Raw genomic sequence first — 24,272 nt, 5'->3', positions numbered from 1 at the left:
TTGTAGACACTAGTAGTTCACGCACGCGTCGCAACGAGTGCATGGGTCGTATGCCGGCATGCCTCGGGAAGAATGGTGCTCAGTTGAAGCTCTGTTGCTAACCTGTGCGGTTCTGTTCTGTGCTTGCTCAAATGTTCAAGATTATCGACTCGCCCACCCCATGCGAGGTTCGGTCAGTGATACGGTTTTTGTCGGCAAGGAACCCGTCTGCTGCAGACAACATTCACAGACAGATTTGCGAAGTGTGCGGTGCTAATGCTATGAATGAAGGCAAAGTGCATACGTGACTAATTCAAAGGTGGCTGTGACAACGTCCATGATGAGGCCCGCTCCGGTCGCGCCCATCTCTGATCACAGGCGATTTGGTGGCTTCACTTGAATCGAAGATTCATGAGGACAGACGCTTCACAATAACAACTCTCTCAAACGCCTTTCCTGACGTGTCTAGGTCAGTGCTTTACAAAATTATTTCTGAAAACCTAAACATTAGGAAACTGTGCTCCCGTTGGGTCCTTTAAACTCCTAATGGAGGACCACAAAAACAAAAGATTTGAGTGTTCGATCACGTTTTTGACTCGTTAATGCCGAAAAAAGTGACAACATGTTGAGTCAGATCATAACGGGAGACGAAACATGGGTTTTGCATATCACACCCGAACTGAAGCAACAGACCATGGAATGGAGAGACACACATTCGCCTGTAAAGGTGAAGGCCAAACACACTCTGTCCCAATGATGACGAATTGAAAACAGCTGTGAACTCTTGGTTATTGGAGCAGGCGGCAAGTTTCTATGAAGAGGGTATTCAAAACTTAGTTGTAAGATATGATAAGTGTTTAAACAAACTTGGCGGCTACGTTGAAAAATAGAGTAAATTATGTAGAATCTGCAAATAAATGTGGTGTTTGAAAATTGACTTTCGTTGTGTAGTTATTTTCAAACGGCCCTTACTTAAAAAACACGCCTTGTAGCATGAATAATGTACTGGGTGTCCACAATTAAACTGACAGTGTTCAATGCGGCACAGCATGGCTGTAATGATCATAGGATTTCGTAGATATACAAACTAAGCAATGCGTTTACGAATTATGCACAAAAATTATTAATTCTAAGTCTTACAACGAAGCAAAAATATAGCGCTGTAAGCAGTGGTAGGGTCGCAGAAAAATGGCAGGAAAGATCAAACACATGATAACGGTGATTCTGGCACGTTTATTAGGATTTATGGTTACAAACGCTGTTTAATATGGCATCCCAACTCAGCAATATGCTCTATCCATAACACGGCATGGTCAAAAGTTACCACAGCATATCAGGTGAAATCAGAGCAACATATCGTCGTATGCTAGCCTTTAAATCAGAGACCAGATATGTTCCTGATAGACACTATCCTTCAAATATCCCTACAACCAGAAGTCACATGGATTTAGGTCAAGGGATCTTGAAGGCCTTTCTGCAAATCCTTCACCTGGCGAGCAACATGTAGTATTGCCCCATCTTGCATGAAAATAACAGTGGGGCGACAGTTGTGTTCTTGCAAAGTTGTTGCCCAAGGAGGTCCCTATATACTGTATAGCTGGACTGAGTGGCTCAGATGGTTGAGGCGCTGGCCTTCTGACCCCAACTTAGTAAGTTTGATCCCGGCTTAGTCCGGTGGTATTTGAAGGTGCTCAAATATGTCAGCCTCATGTCAGTAGATTTACTGGCATGTAAAAGAACCCCTGCGGGACTAAATTCCGGATCATTTCTTTACTTCACGCAGCCCAGTACTAGCTACATTCCGCTGCGCGCGGAACGACTGGCGTTTGTTTACACACTCGCAGCCTTCTCGGGAAGGATGTTGTGAAACGGTGCTCAGAACTGCCAACCTCTGTACTGAGGAACTAATGAGTGAAGTGCTTCGATAGCTGGTGGGGGTGATTATTGTTACACGATTTGTCGGGACTGGTTCATGCCGTGCGGACGGTTAGGATAGGATCTGGACAAGACCATTGGTCTGGACGGATAGAAGCCGCAAAGCGACCCTAGGCCCCTAGTTTCGTGAGGAAACACGACTGGTATGGAAGGAAGACTATTGGTCTGGACGGTTAGGATTCTTGCCGTGGACAAGACGATTGGTCTGGATGGTTAGGATACTTGCCGTGGACAAGACGATTGGTCTGAACGGTTAGGATTCTTGCCGTGGACAAGACATTGGTCTGGACAGTTAGGATTCTTGCTGTGGACAAGACAATTGGTCTGGACGGTTAGAAGCCGCGAAGCGGCCCTAGGCCCCTAGTTTCGTGTGGAAACACGACTGGTCTGTACTGGTTCTTGCCGTGCGGACGGTTAGGATAGGATCTGGACAAGACCATTGGTCTGGACAGTTACAAGCTACATTGTTATTTTACATGGTATTTTTTGTTTGTACTTTTATTCAGCCGGGGTTGGTAATGCAATGTATTTATCAGCATTAATGGCAATGACATCACATTCCGTTCACGTTGACCAATGAGAATGCAAGAAACTACTTTAGCCATGGACGATGGCGGCTGCTGCTATTTATTAGGTTATAAAAGTAAATATACTTCTGGGGGGTGGGGGATGGTGGGTTTCTAGACATCGCCATGAACACACCACTGCTCTAAAAGGAATATCAAGTAAGATTTGCATTATTTTCACTTCTTTATAATGTTATAAACATTGGGCTGCGGGATGTAAAGTTATACCAAATTCCGGCACATCGGCGTCTCCAAAAACCGTAAAAGTAGTTGGTGGGACGTAAAGCCAATAACATTATTGAGGCCCCTACAACATGCAGATGTCACTGAACACCTGATAGGCCCACGAGGGGTCATCTCCTCAAAGAGAAACTGACCAAGAATAAAGGTGGTGGTAAAACCACACCAAACAGTTATGTAAACTGAATGCAATGGTTGTTCCTACACAAAGTATGGAGGAGTCGAACCCTATATGCGGCAGTTCTGGGCAGAGTAAAATGCAGCTCATCAGTCCACAGAACATTCCCTGGCCACATGCTGTCCACTTCCATGCGTTCCAAAATCGAAGGGGCAAAGTCACGGCATTGTGGAACATCTTGAGTTTCAATTTGTTAACAGTATGAAGTTTGTAGGGATACCAGTGTAAGATGCATGGCAAAATCTTGTGAACTGTAGATCGGCCGAGGGACAATTCATGTGACGCAGCTCGAGCACTGGTTGCAGAATTGGAGGCATGTGCTGCACGGTCAGCTACAGCAACTTTGTCAACAACATCCATGGTGATGGGCAGCTGTCCTCTCCCAGGTGCAACACCTAATTCACCCATTTCCTCAAATTTCTTTCTTAATCATGTACTTTAGCCCACTAACTGACATGGGGCCTTCTCTCAGCTGTTTCTGTCAGCAATATTCCTGTAATGCAGATTTTTATTGCTGCCATTCTGGTAAAACAATTTCACTAGCAGTGCACAGTCTCTCCTCTCAATAGCCAGTATGTTTCACACAGAAATGTACAAATTTGTTGTTTCAACAAACATTCACTTCACAAAAGGAATCAACAAGTGTCACCAAGCAACAACCAAGGAATAATTCAATTCCCACTGGAAGAACATTCTGCCATCAGAGTTATGAAATATTACACGTTCTGACTGCTTACATCGCCATATTTTCACCTGGTGGCAAGACTTGGAACTAATAATTTTTGTGGCATAATTTTTGGACAACACCTGGTATTACTACATCTGGCCACACCCTTACACTATTCTAGCTATAATACTGCACGTGTAAACAGAAGGCCAACTAAAATTTTAAGTTTATTGTTTATACGTCAGTCGCTGTTCTTCACTTTGTTGGAGAAAAACTGATTTTCAGTGTCCCACAGCTCGGGCAAGCCTCTATGAATGACAGAGGTGCCTCTTTCTTTGTAACCTGCGGGTCTTTCCATGACAGGGAAGAGATAATAACTGTCAGATCCATGAGACTGCATGTATGAACTGTGCAGTTCTCTGATGAAAAGAGGGCCCTTTGGTCCTATCTAATACCTTCTGTGGATCAGTGGTAGAGTGTCGGCCTCCAGATGCCAAGATAGCGGATTCAAACCCGGCAGAGGTAGTCAAATTTTTGAAGGGCGGAAGAAAGTTCAATCGACAACCCATGTCATACGATGTCGACATGTAAAAGATCTCTAGTGACACATTTGGTGTTTACCCGACAAAATTCATTAAATCTCAGCCACAGATAGCCAGGAGAGTTTCAGTTTACTCTGTCTGCCATCTAGTAGGCCTAGAGTAAAATAGAACGTTGAAATTGACGAGCAGACAGCTAGACGGTGTCAAATTAAAATGTCTGCACATGGTAGCTGAGGCCATACGATTATTATTATTATTATTATTATTATTATTATTACATCGATGCAAGACCAACCTGAAGAAATGGGAGATCCTTCCAGCAAACGCAGACACCTCGTGTGAATGCGGTGATGAACAAGACCCAAGCCACCTACTTATCTGTCCTCTCTTGAACAACCCATGCACATCACAAGATGTTTTTAGAGGACACAACACAGCTGCAGGTTTTTGGAAATGCTGACTGGACATGGAAATGAATGAATGATGAATTGTTACCTGTACAAACTGCGCAGTTTACTCAGTTTATTGCTCAGACATATATCACACGTGAAAATCGTTCCAATAAACTGAAGGAGTGTGGGGTGCTTAAGGATGGTATTAAAAAGTGGCAGGTTCACTCTATAATGGAGGCCACACACAGGCACATAATATTGTTACGTGGTTGGCAGGGGTAAGGAGAAAGCTTGCCATGTCACTTTTCCTCTAGAAGCATGGAAAATATTTTTCCCAGACTGTGAAGTGGAAAAATAAAAAATATACCAACAAATATATTGAGAAACAAAGAGACCATACCAACCAAAGCAAATGAGTTGAAAGCACTATTTGGATTATTGTATCTTGCTGGTGTTTTGAAAGCTTCTCGTCAAATATTATCTGATTTATGGACAAACGATGGCACCAGCATTGATATGTTCCAATATTTCTTGAATCAAAAACAGTTTAGTTTCTTGCTATGAGCCCTACATTTCGATGACCTGGATGAACGTGAAGAGCGTGTAGCTGTGGACAAACTGGCAAAAATCTGTGGTAAGCCCTATATTAGACCAACTTGTTAAACAAAGCATAAGCGTCTATATACCAAGTACCTCACCGTTGATGAAATGCTGACACATTTAGGGGGAGCTGTCCTTTCAGGCAATTTATGCCGAACAAACCAGCCAAGTGGATAAAGATATTTTCAGTATGTCGTGCATGAACTTTTTAAACTGTAAAGCTTGAAATCTATGCTGAACAGCAGCCGGAAGGGCCGTACTGATAGAGTGATACGCCAAGAGACATTTTTGAAAGAATGATCCTGCCCGTGACTAGAACGGGTAGAAATATGACAGTTGACAATTGGCTTACGTCGGTTCCTTTAGCCCACTATCTCTGAGAAAAACTCAGACTCACAGTCGTCGGCACTATAAAGAAAGACAAAAGGGAGTTGTCTTAAGCATTTATGAAAGCAAAAGAATGAACTGTAAGAAGTAGAATATTTGGATTTTGCCTTGATTGCACAATCATGTCTTATGCACCAAAAAGAAACAATTGTTCTATTGCTGTCAACACTAAAAAAAGACAGAAGCGATTGATCACTTATCATGGGATGCCGACTTTTTATAACCTGACACGGGGGGCGGGGGTTCGATGAGATGAACTCGGTTTCAAGAATACGCTGCCGCTGGCCACTAACTTTTTTTTTTCCCCTCTATACTGAACATTGGTGGGAATAACAGCTACGTACTGTTGAAATCTGTTACTAAAAATCCCATCATGAGAAGTCAGTACCTCAAAGAACAGGAATGGAGCCTTTGTGTAGATTTCATGATAGCCCAAGTGTCAGTCATCTTCATGCCTCAAAAAATAAAACTATGGATCAAGCAAGTCCTTAAAGCAAAAGGTGAAACTACTCCAGAAGAACAACCAGTAGAAAGACCGGTGAACATAGCAGGAAGAGGATCGGGCTGCTATGCTTTCTGTGACTGGAGGAAGAATCGCAAGACAAGAACACAGTGTGCGCTTTGTCAGGCCTTTATCTGCAGAGAACACACCATTCCTGCCCACGTCACATGTGCAAAACAAGACAACGCCATAAGTGATGAGGACTAACAGGATTTTTAGAGTGTAAAATAATGGACATGAAGTCTTTCTACATGTTTCAACCCACACATTTTACACAAAGCAATATTTGCATTCACTACATTTCCTGTTTCCTGGTGCCTTTCTAGCTGACTCTTATTAACAGATGTTATAAAAAAATAACTGAAGAAATAATTATATTGAAATGTGTCTTTAGCTTAAACGACAGAAAGGACAGGCTATGTAATGATTGCATTTTTAGGAATTGTAAGAGGTTATGCTACAGAAAATTTTAAGGACCATAATTAATTTTAAAAATTGAAAAACAGAGCATGAGAGTGAGATTGTTTAACACATTTATAGCCAATCCGGTCAAAAAATACATCAGTGCGCCTGACGACGGACTAGCACACATTCGGGAGTTCAGTTAGATTGGTTATACTACGCTACAAGTCGGAATAAGTATATACAATACAAATTTCTTAGTGCAACAACTGATATAACCATGACACCGCTGTCAGTCAATATAACATTATAGAGCATACCTAAATTTTCCTGAAAAAATCTTGATCTTGCAGCATTTCTATGCTTCTTTGTGTCTGGATTAGAGCTAGAACTGTGTCCTTTCCTCCATCTCTTTCCTTTTCCCTTCACTCGTGGACGAAATTTTCCCATTTTTGAAGTATAAGTAAAAATACTTCAGCACTTAAGGATATAACCTATCATACACGTATAACAACAGCACGTGCTCAGCTGCTCACGTACAAACTCATGTCGATATCGAGTTTCAGGCCCATCAACCTAGCAAGCAAACAAAATAAAAGTCTATCGATATCGATATTTATCATACCAACATGACAATAAAAGCAGGACGCATCAAAGAGAATGTGTAGGGACCAGAGCCATGTACAGTTAAAGCCGGAAGGTACGCTAGGCAACGCTGTATCTATCTGTCAAACAGTGGCGAAGAGAAAAGGGGGAGTGTCCAATTTTGAATGACTTCACCCATATTCACTACATTTAGACCAACACGATGACTATGATAAATGCACACCCTTCGTAAAATGGTACAAAAGGCCTCTACACACGACCCAATCTGCTGGGCCCGATCTGCAAGCTAGCTGGCGCGGTAAATCGGGTGCTGCTCTACACACGACCCAATCTGCTGGGCCCGATCTGCAGGTAGTTGGCGTGGTAAAAATCGGGTGCTGCTCTCCACACGGCACAATCTGTAGGGCCCGATCTGCAGTAGGCTGGCTCGCCCTGGTCTGGAAACGCGTGGCTCCTTCATTTTCTAAATTTCAAAAAATAGGAATTGCATTGACTTTGTTGTCATTGAAGTCGATACGCAAGAGAAAACATTGGGCTAAAAGGTGGTTATTACAGAGAAAGAAATTGGCATACTTATATTATGAAAGAACTAGAATCATTCGATTTTAGAAATTTTCTGCGAATGGATATCGACACTTTCAATGATCTGCTCTACCTGGTGGAACCTTTAATAAACAAACAAGACACTATAATGGGGGAAAGTGTGAGTGTTCAAGAGCGATTAATCATGACTCTTAAGATTTTTAGCTACTTGAGCGAGTTACAGAGATTTGCAATTTAGTGCAGCCGTGTCTCCACAGATTTTTCCCGGCTCCATGGCTAAATGGTTAGCGTGCTGGCCTTTCGTCACAGGGGTTCGATTCGCGGCAGGGACTGGAATTTTAACCATCATTGGTTAATTTCCCTGGCACGGGGGCTGGGTGTATGTGTTGTGTTCATCATCATTTCATCCTCATCACGACGCGCAGGTCGCCCACAGGAGTCAAATCAAAAGACCTGCACCTGGCGAGCCGAGCCCTTCCTGGGATCTTCCGGCACTAAAAGCCATATAGTATGCGCACGTTTTAGTGATAGATTTTTGTACTCGTTGGAGAAGTAAGAAGGGTTCCGTTAATACTGCCAACTGAATGGAAATGAAATCTGAATTGAATCGATAATATGATATGAATTTTATAAACCTTTATTATTTTAAGCAAACAACTGTGTCACACACACAATATATAATACTATATAACATTTCCCGTTGCGAAACGTGTTCCTAGCATGAATTCTATAGTTTGGCTTTGCTGTGTAAACAACAACAGTACGAGTACTTAACGTGTACGCCAGATGTCGCACAGCGATGATAAGCGATTCTTAGTTTGTGTTTCAAAGGTTGCCAATACGAATCTCGAAGATAACCGAAGTCGACCACTTCAGCACTAGGGTGTAAATCAATCACTAAAAAGTGCGCAGATAGTACTTCATTTGATTTTACCACAGCTTTTGTCTAAAATCATTCCATAAACATGTTGCGCTATTTTCAATAGTCTGAAGGGATACATAAAAGTTAGTGATTAAAATATATATTTCTTTAATGTAAGAGTATTTATTTCTGACATTACGTATGAGTAGAAAATACGAGAAGAAACTAACCTAAAATTATAAACTAAATTAATCTAAACTATATTATTGTATATAGTGCACTACTAATCTAACTGAATCTGCTCACTGCCCTCTGACATACGTCACACGTGCTAGGTGGCGACGAGGCAACTGATAGCTTATCGGCCGACTTCCGGAGTGTAAGTTGGGAGATTGTGTGGTCGGCCCGACCAACCACCCGACATGAGTTTTGTCGGCCAATCTGGTCCCAACAAACCTACACACCACCCAATCTGCAGGGACCCTGCAGATCGGGCCCAGCAGATTGGGTCGTGTGTAGCGGCTTTAAGAAACACACACACATCGGTAAATGCATTCACTGAAGTTAGAAAAACACATGTTACATGAATAATAACAAAACACTTTAAGAAACGTACTCACAAGCTCAATTATTGTGGAGCGTTGACAGCTTCCTCCGCTTAGTGTTTTTATCCTCACTGCTGACATAACTCATGTTCTTCATCTGCTTTCAGCACTTATTTAACACGACATTGGAAAATGCAGACAATAAACAATCTATCGCACAATTATTGTCACGCCCACAACGACGGCGTTCAAACCAGAACTGTTGACTGTCACCTTTTCCTAAAGCAGCTCAGGATAGAGAGAACAGAAATTCTTTATAATTTTCACAATCCAGGCAGTCTTCGTACCACTGTTCTGCCAGGTTCTGCACACAACACAATGTGATGGCACCACTAATCCACCTCTGAAGTTCTTCAAGATAGGGATCACCTGTTTCATTACTCTGCTACAGACCTAAACAACTGTCACAGCTTATCCTTCTGGATATTGTCCTTAGTGTATACCCAGAAATGTACAGCATATTACCCCCTGACAACTCAAAATGCCCACCAAACAAATTCACGTGATAAAAGTTAGTCTAACTTGTTTATTACGTCCATATTGAGCCCAATAACATCTGTCTTGATGAAATCAGACATTTCTAATTGGCTGCAGCCAAACCTCACTTTTCCATAACTTACCATCATCGCCACCGCAACCCTAGAACATCCTTAATCCTAATTTTTATCTCACTTTCTAGGACTTGAAGAGCAGTAACATTGTAGTTACAACCAATAAGCTATAAGTACTCACTATACCTTCTTTCTAAGTTATCACTTTGAAACTTTCTTGGCAGTAAATAATTTGCTCTCACAGTTCCAAACGAAACTTTTTAAGTTGGGCCTAACTCTTTTTCTTTTTAGTGCAAATAATAATAATAATAATAATAATAATACCGTAATGTTATTTGCTTTAAGTCCCACTAACTACTTTTATGGTTTTTGGATACGCCGAGGTGCCGGAATTTAGTCCCTCAGGAGTTATTTTTACGTGCCAGTAAATCTACCGACACGAGGCTGACGTATTAAAGCACCTTCGAATACTACTGGACTGAGCCAGGATTGAATTTGCCAAGTTGGGGTCAGAAGGCCAGCGCTGAGCCACTCAGCCTGGCCCTGTTAGTGTAGAGTTCGAATTGTTCCCTCAAAAATATGAGGCAAGACTAAGAGTTTGCTTTCACTGCTTACCTCATGATGCTCTACGAGACTGCGAAGCATTTTAATAGATCTATTTGTACATATTTAACACTAACACTACAAGAAGTGGTTCCTATATAATTTAATAAGTACGCATTTAGTTGAGACCACTTTGATATTTTACCATCTGCTAAATATGTTACTTATTTTACCAACACCTGATAATATATACAGTGCAGTGACATTCATATTTGGTGAATTTAATTAGGTAAATGGGTTACATTTGGAATATCATCCATCTTCCAGGCTCCTACTTTCAGGATCTTTTCTTTTAACACTTTTCGATGACAAAATTCTTTTTGGCAAATTTGGAAAAATAATTGGACATGCATCAGGGAGAAGATCATTAGGTTTCAGTGGTGGTATAGTTACGTTGACTTTACTATCACAAATACCGAGCTCGATAGCTGCAGTCGCTTAAGTGCGGCCAGTATCCAGTAATCGGGAGATAGTGGGTTCGAACCTCACTGTCGGCAGCCCTGAAGATGGTTTTCCGTGGTTTCCCATTTTCATACCAGGCAAATGCTGGGGCTGTACCTTAATTAAGGCCACGGCCGCTTCCTTCCCATTTCTAGGCCTTCCCCATCCCATCGTCGCCATAAGACATATCTGTGTCGGTGCGACGTAAAGCAAATAGCAAAAAACTATCACAAATTTTATCCCCTGTTGAAATCTTTCGTGTATGGCATGTTTTATGCGTACGGCTGAATCCTTCCCAGGTTTCCAATTATCCCGTTTAAAATGACAAATCCATTTTTGTTTTAATTACTCGTCTGAAGGAAAACTAAACGAGGTAACAAAACCTTTTATAATGCTATAGTTGTTACGATACATGGAAACAACATTTTTGGGCATCTGCAAATACACGAAACATTTTATTAATAAGCCAAATTCAGTCCGCACCTTCACAAATAAAAACGTTATTGATTTAACGTCTCACTAACTACGTTTACGATTTTTGATACACCAAGATGCCGGAATTTTGTGCCGGAGGAGTTATTTAACATGCCAGCGAATCTACCGACACGAGGCTGACGTATTTGAGCACCTTCAAATACCACCGGACTGAGATAGGCTTAGAAAGCCAACTCTACAGTCCAAGCTACTCAGCCCTGCTTAGCCTTCACGTTATTTCGATAATAGGCTCTACGTATGCTTATTTTGTCACTTATCTTGTTATATATACTCGAACCTATCTCCGTGAAAAATTAAACGAAACACGAGACGAAGTTCACTAAACATCAACATACATGGATAGATCCCGCGCTTTCACCTTGGCCTCCACTGGACGTTGCCAAACTTACATGACTCCGGCTTGTAACTGTAGTCGGCTATGGTAGGGACGCATAGAAATGTCTGTTTGATATAAGCAATATAAGCGAACTGCCTATCATTGTGCATACACTAACTCTTGTCTTATTAAAACAGAAGGGCTAGACTTCTATTCTATCCTCTTTGATCTCGGCATAACTCCGGAGAAATGTCTGATATGGAGAGCGAATATAGATCATGCTATACAGCGAGTCCTGCAGTGAGCATCGGCATGTAAGGCTAACCTATAAGAGTAGTGATGGGCATGGGCAACGCTCTCGCTCGAGACTCTCGAAACTGACGCCGCAGATCTCGAGACTCTCGCGAGAATCTCGAGATCCATCCTCCTGTAGTGCAAGCCGTGCGACATACCAGTAACTACGACTGTAAACTTGATAGTATAGCACTGGCAGTTATTGCGTGAAATAACGTTCTCGTATGAAAACGTGCCAGCCAATACATTTTGTCAAAAGCCAGGAAAAGTACTGCATGTATGAACCCCTTAATACCATTAACGAAAGTGAAAACAGAATGTCAGTATCTTAAACTGTTCACGACTTATTTGTGTTGGACATCTTAGCTCAATAACCATGCATAATTTGTAAATAACTGCAGATAGGATGTACACCTACTTGGATACTAGAGGCGTGCATTATTCGAACCTGAAACGGGGAAGATGTGCTTTGCTACATATGCAGCCGCCATTACACATGGGTGGAACATGTAATCTAAAATGCCCGACTTCGCTCCAATTCTTTCAACACGGGTGATGGGCAACGCTCTCGAGACAGATTCTCGTTTGCTGCGAGCTGTGCGACGTCCCGGTAACTACGAGTGTAAGCTTGATAGTTATCATCAGCAGTTCTCATTTGGAAACGTGTGTGACGTAAATTTTGTCAAAAGCCTAGGAAAGCACTGCATGTTGAATTATGAGCTCCTTGATATCATTAACGAAAGTGAAGACAAAATACCAGTTTAAACTGTTCACGAGTTATGTCAGGCGGACTTCGTAGCTGAATAACCCGTATAATTTGTTAATAACTGTTTTTAGGATGTAAACCTACCTGGATGCCTCACAATCATTGTCGGGAAGGTACCGGTAACTTCTTGTGATTCAGACCGGGCAGGAGGTGTTCTGTGACTATTCATCTTCATTTATATTATGTGTTTTTATGTGTCGAATCATCCCAGAAGTATTTTGAATAAGCAACACAGCGGGCTGTGCTCTGTGACATCTCTTCAAAATAACCGACATCCACGACTTACGTTGCGTTTCGGACATCGTCTTTCAAGTTGTCGCGTACCGGTACAACTAGACACAATTTCAAATTGCACCGTCATATATCGAAGTACCTAATTATTACGCAAATACTCTATAATATTGTAGAGAATTATTTCCTTCGTCACCAAAATATGGTACCTAAGCGCAAGCAGTGGTCATAATATACTGAATGTGGGGTCTGATAACGGATGTATACCTACCTGTCGAAAGAATTGGAGCAAACTCAATCATTTTAGATTACGCATTCCATTCATCCGTAATGGTGGTTGCATCTTGTCTCGTCTCGAGTTTGAATAATGCATGCCTCTACCTATCCAGGTACGTGTACCTACAGTAGCCGTCAGGTTCTGTACTTAAACCACTCATTCGTGTACCTACCAGTGCATACAATGCCAGCATGCGTAGGCTATCCTTTATAATTATGTTATACTGCGTCAAAATAGACCTGGGTAGAAATGAACGCCCTAGTCGCTTGTTGACATGTATTTACGAAATTGAGAAGGCCCGTGGTTAGCTATTCGCATATTCGGCACAAACAACATACAGCTCGGATTACCTGTAGGCCTACGACACGCTGCTCGCCGCACAATGCGGGGACAACGCTCTCGAGATCTCTCGAAATTTCTCGCGAGAAACAGTGCCTGCGCTAGTCTCGAGAAATCTCGAGACCTCGTCTCAGACTGCCCATCACTACCTAAGATCTATCGATGGGTCGCGTGATGAAAAGCTCTCGATGCATTCTGAGCAAGCGATGCAGTACGTGCCTCATAATGCTATCTCGATGTCGTATAGTGACGTCAGGCGCATGAGCTCTTCGTCTCGAGGCAGTGCTGGGAAACGTATCGAGAGCTCTCGACGAATTTCGAGCAACTGATGCAGTCCATGACTCGTAATCCTACCTCGAATTTTAAATCGGGACATCATGCGCATGCGGTATGTTATCCCTCGACTATACTTCACCTGCTGATCAACTAATGACGTCTGCGAAAACCTTAATAAGTAGTTAGTGGGACGTAAAGCAAATAACATCATTGTAACAACTAATGACAATGCGCCAACTACTTTATAATCTACTCGCAATCGACTTACCTACTTGTACTTCCTGCATTTTACTTAGCCACTGTCCGCTTCCATGGCGAAATGGTTAGCGTACTAGCGTTTCGTCCAAGGGTCTCTGGGTTCGACTCTCGGCTAGGTAAGGTATTTTATCATTCATTGATTAGTTCCTATGGTTCGGGGACTGGGTATGTGAAATAAATAGTAATAAAGAGTGTGATATATTTTTAACATTTTATTTAAACGATTTCGTTCACGACGCATCGAGTTGTATAATAATTTGAACAGAAAGTAAAATATACCGGTAATGCCATATACTGGTATATGTGTGCATGTATCCGAAGAGGGACTCGTTCTCGGGTTAAGTCTCCTTCTGGGCTATCGATACTTTTATATAGGTATGGTAACAAATAGATCGTTTCCTTGAAAAGGATCATTCAAGACCAGCCGCAGTATTATCGGACCTGAAGGCACATATACAGGATGAAGCCGAACTCCATCGACAAATTTAAATTGTTCAGGGAAACCTTCTGTGTAGCTTGGTAGAAGGTACCTGTGGTCTCGGGTGGCTCGTTATAGAGTAGAACCGGTAATTAAATGATGTTTTATTCGGTTTTATTACCGCAAACAAACTTATTTCTTTGAAAATACCTTCACAACAGAGAAAAGGCCTGCAATATTCAATAACCAAAACGTACAACACAAACCCCAGAGTAGCAAAACCTGTAATATGCAATAACCAAAACGTACAATACAAAACACAGAGTAGTGCGATAACCCTCTGTCGAAACACGTACATTTTTATCACAGTGTGTTCAATATGTTCTGTCAGTGTACCTACTGTTTTAAAGGTAACAATTCCATGTCATTGGCTTCCAGCACGTTAAAGAACTCCTGCGAGACATAATTCCCACACCCAGGCGTCTGTCAAGAACTAGCATTTAGGACGGACGTAAAGCAAATAACATTATTATGAGTACTATTTTCAGCGCAATACAAATACAAAGCTAACTGATCTGAGGAAATGGGCACGAGGTAATCAGGTTTGTTTACATATGATTGGTTTATATTGCATGTGTTCAAGTGGAAGAGATTTTATTATCTATTGGTTATTTTGTATATTCAGTAACGTTACAATTACTTCTATTAGCGATCTGGTTGTTTCTGCACGAACAGGCGTGTGTTTGGTAGCCGACACTCCGATTGCAAAACAAGAACAAACAAAAATATTTGAAGATAAGATTCGAACCACCAAAAAACGTAGCGGAGGATAATGCCTAACGATCATATTTAGCCAACTGGGCCACGCTAACAGCTTAGTTCAATGTTCACTAATCACTTCTGTTTCTGCTGTATTCGTCCTGGCTGAGGTTCAATTGGAGCGTGCCTCGAGATGCATCGAGAAAGTGACGTCAGGCTCGAGTATCTCAAACGAGAGTTATGCCCATCTCTACCGTTGCCTACGTTATAATACAAGGCCTGGAAATAGAGCCCGTAAAACGCTATGGAAGTGGTTACACTGAAGTTCAATGCCGGACCGCTAGGATCGCCATCTTGCCCCCTGTCTACCAGGTTCGCGCCTTTAAACGTGTTCATTAACCGAGTTGGTTGTGAATGTATTATGTATTTGTCTGATGTTAAGCATTCGCAGTTCCAGTCATGGTTTATTCACGAGAAATTAAAGGTAGTGGAATTTCGTTTCACAAGTTTCCAGTGAATGTTCAATGTTCGAAACATTATACAGAGGAAGTATTACGCATGAGATACGACTTCAAGCTGATCGAAGTAGGCCTCTGTTCCTAAGTTTTGATCCGAGTTACATCATAAGAATCGGGCGATCCCAACATTTGTCACTGGACTTTTTTAAAACTATGCTACCGTGACCGGCAATCATTTGAGAGGCATCTTCAAACTCAGAAATCTTAAATTAGGAAACCAATGAGGAAAATAATTTGCCCAACAAATTTCACGAAAATGAATGTAGCAAGAGCTAAAAATATTGTATTTTCCCCGGAAACAATCTCTGGTTTGTAAAGTATGGAGGTGGTTTTGTCCCGAGAGCATAAAATACAGTTTAAAATAAGCCATTTGTTTTATGGAGCAGTTTATTAAATTGTTCAATGCACCTCGCAGGGGACATATTCAGGAACGGGAACAAACGAGCATCTTTTAACCGGGCGAGTTGGTCGTACGGTTAAGGCGCACGGCTGTGAGCTTGCATCCGGGAGATAGTGGGTTCGAATCCCACTGTCGGCAGCCCTGAAGATGGTTTTCCGTGGTTTCCCATTTTGACACCAGGCAAATGCTGGGGCTGTACCTTAATTAGGGCCACGGCCGCTTCCTTCCAACTCCTAGGCCTTTCCTATCCCATCGTTGCCATAATACCTATCTGTGTCGGTGCGATGTAAAGTCACTAGCAAAAAAAAAAAAAAAAGCATCTTTTAGTACTGAAGATGAACTCCTCAGTTGGTTAATTGATGTTTTCCTGTCATATATGAAGAAACTTAAAATGTATTCAGAGAAAGTAAAAAAAGAACCATGAGAGAAATGTATCAGGCATAGATCTTGACTACCCAGTCCACTGTGGGCTGCGCAAAATACCTCATAAGTATACATTTGCATTATGCATTGATGAGGAACCTAACGAGCTATGACATCGAGCTCTTCTTCAACTACCTAAGACGCCAAGCGGAATACAATGACATTATGGTTCGTGTGGCAAAAGAAAAAAACAGACTGTAAAGGCTGTTTAGAACATATCTGTTCTCCAGCTACTCAAAGTCCAACATTGTGTCTTATTCGTTTTCAAAATCGAGAAGCCCTCAGATACCGAAAATCGTCTGTAGCACTTCTGCAGTGAATGACGGAATTTGTCACTTCCGCTACGCAGTACTTGTCCCGAAGAGAGTTACTAAAAGGTGTACGTTTTTTTTTTTTTTTTTCGAAAGACATGTTCAACAGTGAAATTAAAAGTGGAAAGTGTAAAGGCGAGAAACCACCTCTTTTTTTTACTATGAAAATTTCTGAGACCTCTGTTAGACAACATTGCTTTGAGCCACTCAAGTAGAAAAGAGAAAGTTTTGAAACTTCAATGACATATCCAAGCCAATGCAGCACCGCTCTATAAATAAAGTACTATCAATGCCGGTACTCGCAAAAACATTCAGTTCTTTTTATTTAGGATATACTTTACTTATTGGTATAAACGGCCATGCGAATACTTGGGGGCAAGACCGCGATCCTAGCGGCTGAATGGTGAACTAGGAAGCAACCCGTTTCCACGAGTTCATTTCAAGGCCTTGTATTATAGCGTAGGCAACGTCTCTACGTAGATCTCGAAGATGCAACAAGAGTAGTGACGTCAGTCTCGAGTATCTCGAACGAGAGTTTTGCCCACCACTACTAAGATCTCTGTTATAGCCTACGGTATATAATAAATACCGATATATATCTATAAACATTAAAATAAATGTTTATTTAGCATGTATTAGGCCCATATTGCTGTATGGTTGCGAGGGCTGGTACTATATTCCTAAAACTCCCCTGGAAATTAGAACATTTCCAAAATGACCAGAGCCTCATTGTTGAAACCTAATAGGGCTAGAAGGATACGAACCGAAGTTTGTATGAGATCTCAGATAAATAAAATAGCTAAGATTAAAAATCTAGAATCATTCTTGTTCAGTCAATCGACCCGGACATATCCATTCTTAAACAGGTCATGATGACTACGAAACCGAATACAGGTACACGATATAAACATCGCGGTCCTTGGCTCACTTATGACCTGATTTAAAACCTCTTTCAACCCTTTCCAAATTATAAACAACACACTCACCAATAATTCTGTCCGACTCGTTGGCTGAATGGTCAGCGTACTGGCCTTCGGTTCAGAGAGTTGGGTTCGATTCCCGGCCGGGTCGGAAATGTTAAACTTCATTGGTTAATCCCAATGGCTTTGTGCTGTCCCCAACATCCCTGCAACTCACACACCACACATAACACTATCCTCCACAGATTACGCCCACCCTCATCGGAGGGTCTGCCTTACAAGGGTTGAACTTGGCTGGAAATAGCCACACAAAATTATATTATTATACCAATAATTATCAATATTGACTATTTCTTAAGAAGAGAAATTCTCCCTCCCACTCACTAAAATACCTACTAGCAGTCCTGCTCCATGGCTAAAGGTTAACATGCTGGCCTTTGATCACAGGGGTCCTGGGTTCGATTCCCGGCAGGGTCGGGAATTTTAACTATCATTGGTTAATTCCACTGGCACGGGGGCTGGGTATACGTGTCATCTTCGTCATCATTTCATCCGCAGGTCGACTACGGGAGTCAAATCAAAAGATCTCCACCTGGTGAGCCGAACATGTCCTCGGACACTCCAGGCTTAGAGTTAAGACCTCTGCTATATAATAAATAAATAATAAATATAATATGAGAAGCATGTATTAGGCCAATACTGGTAAATGCACAATAATAGTGATTGATATGGTGGCCATACATTTTATTTAACTACTAGCACAATTATTTTTCCAAATTTTCTCAGCAAAGAGGGTTTTTTTTCTCTGACTTGGAAGAAAATACGGCCTCCAAGCCAAATCGTCCTATTCCCCTGCCAGTGCAGAAAAATTGAGATTTTCTGACTTATCGGTATCCTAGGAAACAAATGAGTAAGAGGGCATAGTTTTCGCCCTGGGACACTCCATTTACTTGCCCCAACAAAAAACTTAACAAATTGGTCCACACCAAGAAGCAGTTCGTGGCCAAAAAACTGAGTAGGCACCAAAACGATCTTGCATTCTAAGGTATCAGCAATCAAATATTACACTGCCAGTACCAGTATGAATTTTATTAATCACATTTCTATAGGTAACCTCATGAAAAGAAAAAAGTGCATTACATAATAATACTATTCTGTCAAGAATTTGGAGGCCAGTCTATCTACAGATTCCAACTCCATATTGATGTATAATATGTCTATCATTTTGTTCCAATACTTGGTCCCTTGATAAAAATCTGTGTGTCCACAAAAAGATGTAGGTAGCCTACACCTGACTGCTACAATCATTTAAAATTTATAAAAGCTGGTGAAAATATGACTGGGTTAAAGAGACGACTTTATATTATACTAGATGTAGACTCTGCTCTTGACAGGACAATCACTTATCATATGTATTATGACATTTGATGATGATGATGATGATGATGTATACTCCTCACATTGTTCCCCAGATTCTGAGGCACATAATGGGCATGCCTCTCCCTGCCAGTGGCTTGTTGTGATATACTCGCTTCCTTGCTCCCTGGGACCCCTAATAGTTTCATATGATCTTGCATTATTGCTGATCTTGATTTGAGCTCTTCCTTCCACTATAAAAGAAAGCCAAGTTTCGAGTTAATATTTAAAAAATACTTTAAAATGTAACCAGAACCATCTCCATAGTGAATCTCTGTACAGTCTATAGAGCTATTTACTGGCTCTTGGACTTCAAATTTCACATGAATGCCACTGATAAGTCTCTTATTTTACATTGTATCAGAAAAAGGTATAAAACTAAAATTCACCATAAGCTATCTTCATGTAAAAACAACCAAGAGAGATACTTAGAATTTTATGTTTTAGGCCCCTTCTGAATCACCCTCTCCAGATGAAACTTTGTGGACAACTTATAGTTACGATTCTTCTCTACGTTATTGTAAACTGAAATACTAAGTTTCATTTAAATCCACCCATCCATTTTCCTGTCATGCTGTAACAGATACAATCAAATATTAAACTGAACTCGACATAGGTCACTACAATGAGATCCGTATTCTTGTCAGAATACAATATTAACCCACTGAAATTTTGCAGTTAAAAGCAATGCTATCATATGAAATGCTTGATCAAATGAAGACCTTCTTTTTCTTGTGATATCTGAAGCCATCTCTTTTCAGTTTTGACTCAGTCAATTTATAACTGTTAGCTAACTGTTGCTAACTCGTGCTAATAATACAGCAATGTTTTTGCAACAACTGATATTCTATGCTAGTGTGGAGAGAAGAGAGGACTTCATTATGATAAATTATATATTTCAAATTTTTTAAGGATTTAAACAGAATTTAAAAATAAATGTTTATACAATTCTAAATATTTTGAGTGCGATTTGATAGAATCTGACAAGTTCTTTCATGAATGAAACATGTCATTCTATTTTAATTTAAATGAGTTGTTCATTTTTCAGCTATAATTCTGTTACCATATGTTTTCTTTCTCAGGTAGTGTGTACATTTATTTATTCAAAATTCAAATAAAGAATGGCACAGTTTCTCACTTCTTATGAACAGTATTACACTGGCATCCTAACAGTACCAAGTTCCAGAACTTAAATGACCTGGCCACAGGCAGCGGTCAATACATTTCTGTCATTTTTCATTAAGTGTAGATACACCATGTTCCTAACAGCACCTCAGAGCAGGGTTTGAATAGCTGGAATATTATGATGAACCAGTGTGTCTCGTACCAACAGTTATTGGAACATGGATAAACCACAACAATGGCATGCTAAAAACGAAAGTTATCTAACTCCTCAGCTACTTCCCACCAATATTCAGGCAGGCTGTTATACTCGGGACACAGCAGTAATCCCATATATTGGAGATGAGTGGCAGCAGAAGAGACGAAGCACATCACAACAAACATTAGTCAGTGAAATGTCATCAACCATTTTTATAGGCTTCTGATATTGGAGGCCTTCACATTTAGTTTCCTGCCAGTTAACACGATTCAACAATATTTCTACATTAGCGATGCTCAGCGTTGATATGCACTAAACAACAAACGTCTAAATTCATTAATTTTCTTCTCATACTCAGTGCAGTAAAACTGTTTACGACATAAATGATCAGAAATTGTATTCTCTGCAACTTTTATTATGTAGTATTTATCGGCGGGGCCACTATTAACATAGATATTTTTAAGAATTACATTTTAGGCCTTCCCCTAAACTACCATTTCACTCAGCATGAACAAAATTATTTATAGCCTTATTCCCCAACTTTACATATTGATATTCATTCAAATCTGTTCAGCATTTTCTCGTGATGTGCGTAAATACAGACAGAGATGACGGAAAATTTCCATTTCCTTCTTACTGTGGATATGACTGATACACAAATACCATTCTTTTTTAGTTGTGAGCAACGTACAGACAAAACTCTTATTTTATATATACTGCATATAGCTTTTAGTGCTAGGAATGTCCAAAGACAAGTTTGGCTCACCTGGTGTACGTTTTTCTATTATACTTGCACGTTTAGGTATGGGATGATGACCATGATGATGATAGGGAGAGGGTGAAACCTGGTTTGCAGCATATAGCCTACACCTGTTGAATAACACCAATTGGTCTCCTCAACGTTTAACATCCCTATCCAATGGATGAAACATCATCAACAGCATCATATGCTTACACTCCATATACATACAGCAGATAGGTTTGGAATTGAATTCATGCTTTTGGTACACAATCTAGTGATTAAAAATTGTATACCACAACCTCTCCTACTCTTCCAGCCAACATACTAATAGTGAAAATTTCTTACACTAACAAGACTTGAAGTGGCTAACCCCTGTGTCAGACACTATAGACTTGATACCTCAATGATCACGGCCACAAGGCGGGCTTGAAGAGAGGAGGGTCTATTTAATGAGAGATATAATCATCTTTGTGGGGAATGACACAGAAAGGAACATGATTGTAGTGGGTGATATTAAATTACCAAAAGTTGAAAGTAAAGAATTGGCCTTACACCAGAAGAGACCACAATTAAGACAGAATTATAAAATAATTTTAAAAAATAGGACACAAACATCCACTTCATACTCACAAGAAAGAAACTCACAACACAAATATTTTCAACACCAAAAAGGGCATGAAGATTGGAACACATGAAAAATTACTGGGAGGACCAAAAGGCTTGCACAGACTCATCAAAGAAATTTGGATAAATGGACTGACTAAAGTGATCCTAGGCAGTCATAAAATTGAAAGAAAAAGAAGAGGGAAGAATACTCTGGATGTGAAACTGATAAAAACAGATGAGATCAATAGAGAAACTGAAGTGATAGATGGTATAAGAGATAATAAAGCTATTTATATCATAATTTTACCGGGTAAGTTGGCCGTGAGGTTAGGGGCGTACAGCTTGCATCCGGGACATAGTGGGTTCAAACCTCACTGTCGGCCATCCTGAAGATGGTTTTCCGTGGTTTCTCATTTTCACACCAGGAAAATGCTGGGGCTGTACCTTAATTAAGGCCACAGCCGCTTCCATCCCACTACTAGGCCTTTCCTATCCCATCGTCGCCATAAGACCTATCTGTGTCGGTGCGATATAAAGCAAATTGTAAGAAGAAGTATATAATTTTTTTTAATTGCAAGAGAAAGGATGTTTGTAAAAGTAGGACTATAAAGCAGTACCATATGGTTGATGAGACAAGCATGAGGGAATTTAAAAAAAGTAATTATGATAGGTGGAAAAAATTAAATAAAAATATAAACAGCCTATGCTGAGGAGTGTGAAAACAAGTATGTACCTTTAAAGGTGGTACGGAATGGCCAAGACCCACTAAATGCAGTATAACTGAGATATACAAAGAAGGAAGTGTAGATTAGAAAGAAATATAATTAAGAATGGTTGTGGAAGTAGGGAGAGATTGAAGGAACTTATCACGAAATTGAATTTAGCATAGAAGTCAGCTCAGGATAACACGATGGCAAGTACAATTGGTAGTCATATGAAAGTTTGCAAAAATGGAGGGTTTGTTTAGTCCTTGTAAGGTAGGAACAGTTTATAGGAAGAACATTCCAGGAATTAATTAATTATTAATGAAAAAGGGGAGTGTATATATCAGAATTTACAGAAGGCAGAACTATTTAGTCAACAGTATGTAAAGAGAGCTGGATGTAATAATAATGTCTAGGTTGAGGTAGTGACTAATAGTAGCAAAGTATTGAAATTTACCTATGATAACAATTATATTTGAAAAGAGTTCTAAACTAGAAAAGCATCTGGGATTGATGAGATTTCTGGGGATATACTAAAGGCAATTGGTTGGGATATAGAGTGTGCCAGGAAATGTTCTCCTCAGTGCCTACATGCTGCTGTGCGAGGTAGCATGAGCATTTAAACTGGCAGCACGGCTGCTGCAACTTGTATCAAAACAAAACAAACAACAATCAGTAAACAGTAAACTTTGTACTCACCACAGCAATTCATAACAGATGCTGGAAATGTTGCCCTTGTGTTCGAAGAGAGACTTCAACACATCTACACATACAGTATTACTGAAGACTTTCACAGCATTATATCGGAAATTTCATCAAGTTTTTCGTCTGTTAAAAGCATAGGCCTGGTTGTTCCCGGTTCATCGTGAACTGAGCCGGTTACACGAAATTTACTTATCAAATCCCAAACGGTATCCCAGTTTGGACACTTTGAACTAGGAAACCCCGCCTGAAATTTTAGTTTTACATTTTCTGTAAACCGATCACCTTCGCGAAAAACGTATTCCACCAGAAAAGCTCTCTCTTCAGTAGTAAACATTACAGCTTGTATCCTGTTGCACTATTCTAATAATGTATCTGAACTGGCTTACTGGAATACACATTGACGATTTCGACAGCCCACAGCTCACACGTTTGGCCTTCCCTGTACTGCTAGACTGTTGACCTTGGCCTATCGGCGAGTGCACGTTACAGATATGACAGCGTGCTGCCAACTATGCTGATGATACATTACACAGCAGCAAGTAGGCATTGTGGAGAACATTTTCTGGCGCACGTTAATACCATTTGTCAGAAAACATGATCAGTTTCATGAAAAATTATGAAATTATTGAGAATTTTATGACACTTTTCAAAATGTCTCATTATTTTTAATTTAAAGAGTGTTCAAACCTATCTCAAACAAAACAAGTAGAAATAAGGAGTCAAAAAATGTTGAACAAACTCAAAATGACAAAGGTTGAGTGTAAGAGAGCCTACATACGACGTAAGTGTGCCGAGGCAGCCATATGCCACGAGTGGCAACTGAGTGTGTCTAACTATTGCTCCCATCTAGCCCATGGAGATAGATAAGCCCAAATATACACAAGAAGATGTTATTGATATTGGAAATAGTGTGACTTCACAACAATTACAAGAGTGGTGTCTAGTAAAAACATTACATACATACATTATCATTATAGACAGTTATGCCTTTCAGCATTCAGTCGGCAAGCCCTTGTGAGTTTACTAAACGTCGCCACAATCCTCTATTTGCAACTAGTGCTGTGGCCTCATTTAGTTCTATAGCTCTTATCTTTAAATCGTTAGAAACTGAGTCTAACCATCATCGTCTTGGTCTACCTCTACTTCTCTTACCCTCCACAACAGAGTCCATTATTC

General features: G+C 40.5%; 1 protein-coding gene across 1 annotated transcript in view; it reads right to left on the bottom strand.

Annotated features, from left to right (window-relative positions):
* LOC136877378 (RRP12-like protein) overlaps window positions 1–6,930 on the bottom strand; it is a 129,465-nt gene extending 122,535 nt beyond the window's left edge. Inside the window, exon 1 of the mRNA XM_067151364.2 lies at window positions 6,711–6,930. Within this exon, the coding sequence (XP_067007465.2) occupies window positions 6,711–6,840 (130 nt within the window). The 5' untranslated portion in view covers window positions 6,841–6,930. The remainder of the gene's footprint in view (window positions 1–6,710) is intronic.
* Window positions 6,931–24,272: the final 17,342 nt, after the last annotated feature.

This window comes from Anabrus simplex, chromosome 7 (assembly GCF_040414725.1).
Source record: "Anabrus simplex isolate iqAnaSimp1 chromosome 7, ASM4041472v1, whole genome shotgun sequence".
NCBI lineage: Eukaryota > Metazoa > Arthropoda > Insecta > Orthoptera > Tettigoniidae > Anabrus > Anabrus simplex.
This window is presented reverse-complemented; position numbering and strand designations above follow the sequence as displayed.